Raw genomic sequence first — 12,334 nt, 5'->3', positions numbered from 1 at the left:
GAGATATTTCAATCACTTACAGGTAAGCCTTAATCTGGGCTTACCTGTAGGTAAAAGTGGTTGTAAAGGGTTTACAACCACTTTAAGGGTTTTTATTTAATTTTTTTCTTGTACAATATGAAGTAATGTGAGCGTTCCTAATTTTTTCTTCAGCCTGGATTAAAAAGGAACCAGAACACCGATGACAAGAACAAGGACTCAAAATCTGTAAACCTAGACCCCCTGTCCTGCATAAGTAAGTACTTATATTTCTTACGTTTTTATATTAACAGGAAAATGGATTTAACGTTGGCATTCTGAATTTCTGTACAGATCATGTTTTTATTAGAATGCAAGAAACCATGAATAGATAGGAAATATATTAACTGGAGATGCAAATTAAAAAGTGGGCATTTCTGGCATCACTTTAGCCATGCATTCTGCAAGTCTGTGGGAAAGCTAGCTTCAGACACCTGCACATATAAAGAGATCTGGGATACTTTTTCTTAGATTGTAAGCTCACAGAAGCAGGGCTCCTCTAACCCTCTTGTTTTGAATTGTACTGTTGGTGTATTGTCTCCCTTTATTAATATTATTTAGGATTTATATAGCACCAACAGTTTACGCATCACTTTACAATATAAAAGGGAGACAATAGTTATAATAAAATACAAGAGGATTAAGAGGTCCCTGCTCAAAAGAGCTTACAATCTAATAGGGTGGGGCAGGTGGTACAAAATGTTGTAACTGTGGGGAATGAGCTCTTTACATTGTAAAGCGCTGCACAAACTGTTGTCGCTATATAAATCCTGTATAATAATGATGATTATCTTTACACCTTGAGTCCAGTTCCTGAAAATATCTTTTAGAAAATAACAGAAAAATATTTAAACTGATGGGTAATTCCAGAACGGCTCTAAAGACAGAAAGAGAAGATGTAAAATATTGTTTTTAACTTGTACATGTTTAAAGTTTGCAAGGTACAGCATTTAAAGTGCCCTAATTAGGCCAAGTCTATAGCCATACATAAATTACTGTGGGCTGTTAGCTTTTCTATACCCAGGTTGCATTATGCCACCTGTTTTTAGCACCGGTTGCTATTGGTGTGATGATAACCTACATATCTCATCCCGAAATACTGTGTAGCTCAAAATAATTCTACCAAATTGTTCTCTAGGTACCGCTGATCTTCATAAAATGTATCCCACTCCACCATCTTTGGAGCAACACTTTATGGGATTCTCTCCTATGAACATGAACAGCAAAGAATATAACAGCATGGACTCCACACTAGGAGCAACACTTGATGGAATAACTGCTCATTTTAAAATAGAAGTTGAGGAGGGATTCTGCAGTCCCAAGCACACTGAAATTAAGGTAATTGGTGTACGATATTGCAGTTAACTGAAATCTGATTCTTGACACACAATTTTGCTTTGCACTGTATGATTAAAACTGATTAAATAGATTCCTCTTTGCCTACCATGAAGTTTATAAAACATACCTTGGTAGACAAGTGGTTAATGAATGTTCACAGCTGCAGTAGGTAATACCAGATTTAAGAGCTGGCAAAGGGATTTCTAATGAAAGTAATTGGGTGGTTAACAGCTGTCATTCTTCGGGTAGTGTAACCGAGAAGGCACCTATTCAAACGCAATCTGTTTTTGACTAATAGTCCCCCCATGTCTCGATTAAAAAAGTATCTGTTACCTGCCCACGCCATCGCATAGGGGGCTTGTTGGCCCTTGTGATATAAATAAACATAAAATACAATTTACCTATTCTTTTAGCTGAAAAATTAAAGTGATATTAAAGGCAACCATTTTTATTTTTTAATAACAAACATGTCATACTTGCCTGCTCCGTGCAGTTATTTTCAACAGAGCAGGGAAACGGAAAATGTTTTTTAACTTGATACAAACCATGCATTAAAGTGGATGTAATCCCTCCATATGCCCAGTGAAGTGAACAGCCTCAGATGATGCACAGGGATGAATAAAATCTCCCTACACAACTTTTACATGTATATCTGCTGTGCTCGCCTTAATATAATGTTTATAAAGTGCACCTTCTGTTAGAATTTTCACTTCCTGATTCTCCTGTAGGAGGAGATCATTGCTAGACACTGTGAGAAAGCCGATTGGAGGCAAGGCACACACCCCCCTCCCCACACATGCAGAGGTTGCCTGTGTATAGTTTAGCAGTGTGCTAATCTATTTATAGCAACCTCCTCCAACACACATCTCTCTCCAGGTCTCATAGCAGAGACCTTGTCAAAAGTTCTCAGGCTGATAACAGACAAACGGAGCAGGACAAAGCTATGAAACACAGGGCTTAGCAAAGAGATAACAAAACACTACAGATACAGTGCCTTGTGAAAGTATTCGGCCCCCTTGAACTTTGCGACCTTTTGCCACATTTCAGGCTTCAAACATAAAGATATAATAAAACTGTAATTTTTCTTTTTGAAGAATCAACAAGTGGGACACAATCATGAAGTGGAACGAAATTTATTGGATATTTCAAACTTTTTTAACAAATAAAAAACTGAAAAATTGGGCGTGCAAAATTATTCAGCACCTTTACTTTCAGTGCAGCAAACTCTCTCCAGAAGTTCAGTGAGGATCTCTGAATGATCCAATGTTGACCTAAATGACTAATGATGATAAATAGAATCCACCTGTGTGTAATCAAGTCTCTGTATAAATGCACCTGCACTGTGATAGTCTCAGAGGTCCGTTTAAAGCGCAGAGAGCATCATGAAGAACAAGGAACACACCAGGCAGGTCCGAGATACTGTTGTGGAGAAGTTTTAAAGCCGGATTTGGATACAAAAAGATTTCCCAAGCTTTAAACATCCCAAGGAGCACTGTGCAAGCGATAATATTGAAATGGAAGGAGTATCAGACCACTGCAAATCTACGAAGACCTGGCCGTCCCTACTTTCAGCTCATACAAGGAGAAGACTGATCAGAGATGCAGCAAAGAGGCCCATGATCACTCTGGATGAACTGCAGAGATCTACAGCTGAGGTGGGAGACTCTGTCCATAGGACAACAATCAGTCGTATACTGCACAAATCTGGCCTTTATGGAAGAGTGGCAAGAAGAAAGACATTTCTTAAAGATATCCATAAAAAGTGCCTCCCACAAGCCACCTGGGAGACACACCAAACATGTGGAAGCAGGTGCTCTGGTCGATGAAACCAAAATCGAACTTTTTGGCAACAATGCAACGCGTTATGTTTGGCGTAAAAGCAACACCGCTCATCACCCTGAACACACCATCCCCACTGTGAAACATGGTGGTGGCAGCATCATGGTTTGGGCCTGCTTTTCTTCAGCAGGGACAGGGAAGATGGTTAAAATTGATGGCAAGATGGATGGAGCCAAATACAGGACCATTCTGGAAGAAAACCTGATGGAGTCTGCAAAAGACCTGAGACTGGGACGGAGATTTGTCTTCCAACAAGACAATGATCCAAAACATAAAGCAAAATATACAATGGAATGGTTCACAAATAAACATATCCAGGTGTTAGAATGGCCAAGTCAAAGTCCAGACCTGAATCCAATCGAGAATCTGTGGAAAGAACTAAAAACTGCTGTTCTCAAACGCTCTCCATCCAACCTCACTGAGCTCGAACTGTTTTGTAAGGAGGAATGGGCAAAAATTTCAGTCTCTCGATGTGCAAAACTGATAGAGACATACCCCAAGCGACTTACAGCTGTAATCGCAACAAAAGGTGGCGCTACAAAGTATTCACTTAAGGGGGCTGAATAATTTTGCACGCCCAATTTTTCAGTTTTTTATTTGTTAAAGTTTGAAATATCCAATAAATTTCGTTCCACTTCATGATTGTGTCCCACTTGTTGATTCTTCAAAAAAAATTAGTTTTATATCTTTATGTTTGAAGCCTGAAATATGTGCCCAGCTCAAATTTCATGAATCGGGTTTACATCCACTTTAAAGCGGATGTGCCATGGGAACAAAATATTAAAAGTCAGCAGCTACAAATACTGCAGCTGCTGACTTTTAATAATAGGACACTTACCTGTCCTGGAGTCCAGCGCCGATCGCAGCAGAGCACGAGCGATCGCTCGTCACTCTGCTGCTCCCCCCGCCATCCACGCTGAGGGAACCAGGAAGTGAAGCGCTGCGGCTTCACTGCCCGGTTCCCTACGGCGCATGCGCGAGTCGCGCTGCGCCCGCCGATTGGCTCACACGCTGTGTGCTGGGAGCCGAGTGTTCCCAGCACACAACGGGCGACAGACGGGATGTGACGGAATGCCCGTCTTTCGCCCGTAGCGTGTGGCCGGAAGTGGGTGCAAATACCTGTCTTTAGACAGGTGTCTGCACCCCCCTCCCCCCTGAAAGGTGTCAAATGTGACACCGGAGGGGGGGAGGGTTCCGATCAGCGGGACTCCACTTTAGGGTGGAGGACCGCTTTAAGGTAAAAAAATATTTTTAGGTTTAGTAACACTTTAACTGCTTCCTGTCCTTGTTTTTAAACCAATTTACTTTCTGGATATATCCAGTATATGTAGTTTTAATGCTAGTCTGAATGGAAATTTTGTAAAACCTATTATTGTATATACAATAAAGTGGACTTTATTTTATATTTGCTATAGTATCTATATATTGGCATCAGTATAGATTTATATTGAGGTTCTGCCTATAATACACATGGCCTTTAACTTTCTTTAATTTGGGGGGTGTAAAGAAAAGTTTGTGTAGTCTTCCTCTTATATTGTACCTACAGGTAAGCTTATAGTAAGGCTTACCTGTAGGCACTGTAAATATCTCCTAAATGTGCACCCTTCACGAGATATTTACTATATATGCTGAGTCATTGACACATGCACACTGAGGGAATGGCCCGCATGTGCCGTTTCTTAATGACCCGTGCCGTGACCAACGGCACCCGAGCGGATGCGCAAGAGTGACGTCATTAAGGCTCTGGCCAATCACAGCGCCCGCAAACCCAGAAAGAAACTCCAGGAAAGATGTCGGCCGTATAAGCAGCACTGGAGGGCAACGGTCTAAGGTAAGTATTTAGTAATGAGCTAGTATGCGATGAATACTAGCTCATTATGCCTTTTTGTCTTGCAGGTTTTTATTTTTGGAATTTTTTTTTTTCAGTTTTACAACCTCTTTAAAGAGCCTTAACATACTGAAGAAAAAAAAGACTTGTTTTTTTGGGCGACACTGTGATCTTTGTGTTGAAGTTCATGTATTTTATATAGTTTGTGCATTAGGGTGCTATTCAGAAATGGCAATGCACATACTAACATGTCATAACGTGCCTGTATCTGGGCATAGAGGGAACTTTAGTGTAACACACTTCACTGTTTCCCTTTTTTTCCTCATTTAAAATTGTTGAGCTGTCTGATTACTAGGCTGCATTACTTTACTATATCTAGCTCCAATATTGAAAAACACAGCCTCCACACCACCACCATAAGCATGGTGTAAGTAATTTTGCAGCAGGTATAAAGCTAGTGTGCTTTTCAAGGAAACTGATTATTTTTTTTTATTTTGTGGCAGGATTTCTCCTTTGTATACAGGCCAGAGACGTGTCAAGTGATGGTGGGGTGTTCCATGTTTGCCCCTTTAAAGACTCTTCCTAGCCAGTGTTTGCAACCCATCAAGCTGCCAGATGAGTGCATTTACCGTCCCAGTTGGACGGTTGGAAAGCTAGACCTCCTTCCTCCTGTACCTGCAATGCCCTTCATCAAAGATGGGTAAGCTAATTGAACTTTTTCATATTTGAGCATAAGCTCCAGTTAGACTCTTCATCTATATGTGAAATAAGTATCTGAGAATCAGTGTTTGACTTACTACACCTAGCAGTACTCTAGAGTTCCCTTTGTTGGTAATAATTTACTCTTGTCTCGCTAAAACTACTAAAATTAGTTAGTCTTTTGCCCCATAGTGACACCACTTTGTTCTTTTTCTCAGGAATATTTCTAGTGTCAGCAGTGCAATCGATCAAGAATATGTTCAGGCTTACACACCACAAACCCATACACCATTTGGAATGTCCAATAGTGCCCCACCAAGCAATGGTGGAGCAGGAATCCTTCCTTCTCCTGCAACCCCTCGCTTTTCTGCTCCAACTCCAAGGACTCCACGAACGCCACGTACTCCAAGAGCAGGTGGTGGTCCAGCCAGTGTTCAGGGATCTGTCAAATATGAAAACTCTGATTTGTATTCTCCAGCTTCAACACCATCTACTTGCAGACCATTGAACTCTGTAGAACCTGCCACTGTACCATCAATCCCAGAGGCCCACAGCCTTTATGTCAATCTCATCCTTTCAGAGTCTGTGATGAATCTTTTTAAGGATTGCAATTTTGATAGCTGCTGTATCTGTGTTTGCAACATGAACATTAAAGGAGCAGACGTTGGAGTGTATATCCCGGATCCTGCCCAGGAAGTACAGTATCGCTGTACATGTGGATTTAGTGCTGTAATGAATCGAAAATATGGAAACGGTTCGGGATTGTTTTTAGAGGATGAGCTGGATATAATTGGACGACACACAGACTGTGGTAGGGAAGTGGAAAAGCGTTTTGAGGCTCGAAGAACTGCAGGAACAGATAACACTGGGTTAAGGGATCCCGAAAAAATGCCTGATGAGTTGATACTACTTCTCCATGATCAATGCACTAATTTATTCTCTCCATTTGGAATTATGGATCCAGAGCCAATAACCAAAACCAGCATTGTGAGCTACACAGCTCGTGTAGAAGAACAGGACTGTTGCAATGATTGCTACCTGGCACTGGAACATGGACGACAGTTTATGGACAACATGTCAGGAGGCAGAGTTGATGAAGCACTTGTGAGAAGTTCTTGCTTACATAGCTGGTCTAAAAGAAATGGTAAGTGTGACAGTTATACTACAGTGTTTGATATTAGTATTTATCAAATTGACAGTAATATGTTAAAATGACTGCAGTGTGTTTTGCAGAAAGGTAGCTGATGCAGTGCCCTGCGTCACACATGGAGTTTTTGTTTTGGGCTACGGACCGGCTATAAGTGTATCGCTAGGCAAAACTTATTTTTTTTTTTTCGTTTTTGGGCAAATCTCTGTGGACTCTGTTGGGGTTTTAATGCTGTGTCCATACTGGGGAGATTCGTTCCTACAACAATTTAGAGTTGTCTCCAGTGCAAGAGGTAAGGGGAAATCACTCAATGGGAACACCTGTTCCCAGGACAACTGACTTGAACACATATATGCGCACTCACAGAAGTGGGCTTTTTTCCATGGGGCCGCACAAATCCCTATCTCCCTTTGTGCTGGTAGGGTGCCACACAGCGATCGGTGTCTTACTGAGGGCCTCGTGCTAACAATCGGGACCCATCTCTTGATTTCGGGTTACCTGATCGCAGTGCTTTCCTCTGATTGCCTACCACAGCAATAAAAAATAAAATAAAAATATGCGCACTATTGCTTCTGGGCTGTAAAAACAAAAAAAAGGGGTGAAGGGGTTTCCTTTAACAAGCTGCTGCCTGTCTGACAGCAAGTTAAGGTAAATTTCACCTAACTATTTAAACAAACTGTTTCCTTTACTATTTGTTGTGGCTGCGGTCAGTGCTGTATAAACTATATCTTTTAGCATATGTACAGTATGCAGCGCTATGTTTTGGCAGTGGTATGGACTTTTGGTTATAGAAAAAATTGTTTTGGGCTGAGTTCTTCGCTACCATTCTGGGAAGCCTTCTATTGTTTTTTTTATCAATGAATACAATGCTTCCTCTGATTAGCTAAGGTAGAGATTGTGATGCCATCTGCCCACTTCTCTACCGGAGCCAATCGGAGTAACCCTTTTATTCTTTCTACTCGATTTTGTTCTGGCAGCATCCTGAAAGTCCCCCCTACTGCTGTGTGAACACAGCACTGCATACCATATGTTGGTGCTATAATTCAGTTTATTCGGCACTGAACGTGGCCACAGCAGTAGGTAAAGGAAATAGTTTTTAGGGCCAGCTTGGCACAAACAAGCTATAAATTAAAAAAGATGGCGTTGGGCTTTAATCCAGTGATCGTCACTGGGTTTTCTCCATCTTGGGCATGCACTTTGTGGCTCTGTTCATTCCCATGAGGACCCATATGCATGTCGGCTTTCCTGCAGAGTATAGCTCCCTTCATAGGAATAAATGGGTTCACAGTGTGCGGCCAGGATAAACAGGATTTGTCATTGATGTTTTCTGAAGCGAAGTTGCATGGCTCCTGGTGGGGACAAAGGTAAGTATTATCCCAGGTGGGCTGAACTCAGAAAGGTTGGAGCATATCTTAGTGTATATGTTACCCCGACATTTCATATTCCTGATGTGTGTCTGGTGTATCGTGTACTTAAAAGGTACTGCTAAAAGGTAACCTGTTCTCATTTTGGTTTTCTTCGTTTGTGTGAAATACCTGGTGATCCTGCCAGTTCCCTGCTTTTACTATTTCAAACAGACCACACTAGGCATAAAAGCACATCCTTCCAAGTAGTCAATCGTTTAAAAAACTCGATCTTGATTCAACCCCCTTCTCGATCTTAATCTGGCATTTCCTCGATTTCTATGTAAACTGTGCAGAGCTATAAAAAAGGGCAAATGTTTACATTGGTAAGCGCTGAGATGCAGGGTTATGGGGGATATTTACTAAAGGCAAATCCACTTTGCACTGAAAGTGTACTTGGAAGATCTGAGGGGGACATGCAAGGGAAAAAAATGCATTTTGGCTTGCACATGATTGGATTATAAAATCAGCAGAGCTTCCCCTCATTTCAGATTTTCAGCGACTGCACTTTCAAGTGCACTTGTAATGCAAAGTGTCTCTGCCTTTCGTAAATGACCCCCACTGTGTCTTTTTGGTTCTTTTAGATCAGGGATATGCAATTAGCGGACCTCCAGCTGTTGCAAAAGTCCCATCATGCCTCTGTCTCTGGGTGTCGTGCTTGTGGCTTTCAGTCTTGCTATGCCTCATAGAATTTGTAGTTCTGCAACAGCTGGAGGTCCGCTAATTGCATATCCCTGTTTTAGATCAAAGGGAAGAACGTTGGTCTGTAATTCTGTACCTGCCAAATATGCGGCAGAAATCTCCCTCCACCAAGTCTGGCTGCACCCATTTTACCTGGGGGCAGCTGAAGCTGCTGCCTGTTGGCATCTTTCCAGGATGGGGGTACCAGTTTTTGGCAGGTACCCGCTCCCATTTTCAGGGGACTTTGCTATGGCCGTTGCAGGATTCCTGGACAGGTGAGCATCCTAATAAGTCATCAACTAAACTGCTGACTTTAAATTTTTTTGGTGGGGATCTGGAGCTCTGTTTAAGTGGAGATTCAGATCATCATTAGAAAAAGCTCACTGGTTAGTTTTATGTAGGAAATGGCTGACGATTATTTGTGTAGTCAAAGCGGCCGCATTTAGTTTTTTTATTTTGGCTTGAAATGGGTTCACTGAATTATTTAGCATACTGGTCAAATTAGTTCATGGTAAACTTTTTCTGTTGTAAGCTTGGCTGACTTAAAAAGGAAATCGGTACCTGCTGCAGTCAGTCCGATTTTGCTTTGGCAAGAGGTATGGCTCACCATACATGCTACAATCTGATCATACAATCAACTAGATCTACCCAAACTATGTAATATAAGGAACTACCTAGATTATCCAATCAGGCAGGCCCTTGAACTACACACTTGTTGGTAGATCTAAAGCAGGGCTCGAAAAAACCTGGGCGCCCGGTCACAATTGCGACACGAAATAGTGACCTGGCGCCCGAGGAAGCTTAGGCCTGTAGAAGGGCGCTAAGCCGCTGCCTCAATTACCGGCCGGCGCGGGCCCGCCACGATCGCACGACGTGGGAGGTTCCTGTGTCTCCGTGTGCCCGCGCCGGCCGGTTATTGAGGCTGAGGCTTTGCAGCCTTTTGCAGGCCTAAGATTCCTTCTGTGATCTTGTGGTGTGCCATCTTGTGGTGGCCGTTGGCATTACAAGTAAAACGGCAACCCAGCAATTCCAATCTAATCTAATTGGACCCCCCAAACATTTTATACCTTTTTTTAATTATTATTCTAACACCCTAGAGAATAAAATGGCGGTCGTTGCAATACTTTCTGTCACACCGTATTTGCGCAGCGGCCTTACAAGCAAACTTTTTTTGGGGGAAAATTACACTTTTTTAAATTTAAAAATATGACACCTGTAAAGTCAGCCCAATTTTTTTTATATTGTGAAAGATAATGTAACGCTGAGTAAATTGATACCCAACATATCGCGCTTCCAAATTGCGTCCGCTCGTGGAATGGCGACAACAAACTTTTACCCTTAAAAATCTCCATAGGCGACGTTTAAAAAATTCTACAGGTTGCATGTTTTGAGTTAGAGGAGGTCTAGGGCTAGAATTATTGCTCTCGCTCTATCGATTGCGGCGATGCCTCACATGTCTGATTTGAATACAGTTTACATATGCAGGCACTACTCACGAATGAGTTCGCTTCTGCGTGTGAGCTCGGCGGGACGGGGTGCATTTTGTGGCTCCTAACTTTTTTAGCTGGCTCCTAGATTCCAAGCAAATTTGTCAAACCCTGATCTAAAGGCAATTGTACAATCAGATTATGTGTAGTTAGCTTAAAGAAAATCATTCACTCAATCCTACTAATACATATATGTTCCTCTTCAGGTCAAAACTTGGGCTGTGTGTACTTTAGTCAACAGTTGTACAATATACTGGATGTAATGCACTGTAATATACTTGTACACTAGACGTTAAGCCTGTGTGCATCCATCTCAGCTTTGTAGTGCACCTGAGAGGCGTAGGTACAGTGCCCAACCTTGTTACTGGCAGTTTATCAGACTATGGCAGGCGGAAATATGCTGCAGCTGGATGGGTTTGAACTCTGCGCCAAATGGTATTTGTTCAGACGTATTCCTGGAATCCATATAGCCTAAAGTCTACGTATGTTAAAGGTGGTATTAACCACTTCAGCCCCAGAAAGGTTTTGCCCCTTAATGACAGGCCATTTTTTGCGATACGGCACTGCTGCCCTTTTACTGCGTGGGTGTGCAGCGATGTACCCAAACAAAATTGATGTTTGTGGGACACAATCATGAAGTGGAACGAAATTTATTGGATATTTCAAACTTTTTTAACAAATAAACTGAAAAATTGGGCGTACAAAATTATTCAGCCCCCTTAAGTTGATACTTTGTAGCGCCACCTTTTGCTGCGATTACAGCTGTAAGTCGCTTGGGGTATATCTCTATCAGTTTTGCACATTGAGAGACTGAAATTTTTGCCCAATTCTCCTTGCAAAACCGCTCAAGCTCAGTGAGGTTGGATGGAGAGCGTTTGTGAACAGCAGTTTTCAGTTCTTTCCACAGATTCTTGATTGGATTCAGGTCTGGACTTTGACCTGGCCATTCTAACACCTGGATATGTTTATTTGTGAACCATTCCATTGTAGATTTTGCTTTATGTTTTGGATCATTGTCTTGTTGGAAGACAAACCTCCGTCCCAGTCTCAGGTCTTTTGCAGACTCATCCGGTTTTCTTCCAGAATGGTCCTGTATTTGGCTCCATCCATCTTCCCATAAATTTTAACCATCTTCCCTGTCCCTGCTGAAGAAAAGCAGGCCCAAACCATGATGCTGCCACCACCATGTTTCACAGTGGGGATGGTGTGTTCAGGGTGATGAGCTGTGTTGCTTTTACGCCAAACATAACGTTTTGCATTGTTACCAAAAAGTTTGATTTTGGTTTCATCTGACAGAGCACCTTCTTCCACATGTTTGGTGTGTCTCCCAGGTGGCTTGTGGCAAACTTTAAACAACACTTTTTATGGATATCTTTAAGAAATGGCTTTCTTCTTGCCACTCTTCCATAAAGGCCAGATTTGTGCAGTATACGACTGATTGTTGTCCTATGGACAGAGTCTCCCACCTCAGCTGTAGATCTCTGCAGTTCATCCAGAGTGATCATGGGCCTCTTGGCTGCATCTCTGATCAGTCTTCTCCTTGTATGAGCTGAAAGTTTAGAGGGACGTCCAGGTCTTCGTAGATTTGCAGTGGTCTGATACTCCCATTTCAATATTATCGCTTGCACAGTGCTCCTTGGGATGTTTAAAGCTTGGAAAATCTTTTTGTATCCAAATCCGGCTTTAAACTTCTCCACAACAGTATCTCGGACCTGCCTGGTGTGTTCCTTGTTCTTCATGATGCTCTCTGCGCTTTAAACGGACCTCTGAGACTATCACAGTGCAGTTGCATTTATACGGAGACTAGATTACACACAGGTGGTGAGGGAGTGAGTATTACCGCGCTACCAAGAAGTGGGGGAAGGGGAAAAGGAAGGGGGTACGGCTGCGGCAC

The 12,334-nt window shown here is 42.2% G+C and overlaps 1 protein-coding gene across 2 annotated transcripts in view; it reads left to right on the top strand.

The window, feature by feature from the left end:
* MED13 (mediator complex subunit 13) overlaps nt 1-12,334 on the top strand; it is a 153,182-nt gene that overhangs the window by 87,960 nt on the left and 52,888 nt on the right. For both annotated transcript variants that reach the window (XM_040336931.1, XM_040336930.1), the window contains exons 13-16: nt 154-235; nt 1,157-1,356; nt 5,527-5,723; nt 5,941-6,866. In XM_040336931.1, the coding sequence (XP_040192865.1) occupies nt 154-235; nt 1,157-1,356; nt 5,527-5,723; nt 5,941-6,866 (1,405 nt within the window). The remainder of the gene's footprint in view (nt 1-153; nt 236-1,156; nt 1,357-5,526; nt 5,724-5,940; nt 6,867-12,334) is intronic.

The sequence above is a fragment of the Rana temporaria genome, chromosome 2, assembly GCF_905171775.1.
Source record: "Rana temporaria chromosome 2, aRanTem1.1, whole genome shotgun sequence".
NCBI lineage: Eukaryota > Metazoa > Chordata > Amphibia > Anura > Ranidae > Rana > Rana temporaria.
Note: the sequence above shows the minus strand (reverse complement) of the source record. Positions and strands in the feature narration are given on the sequence as shown.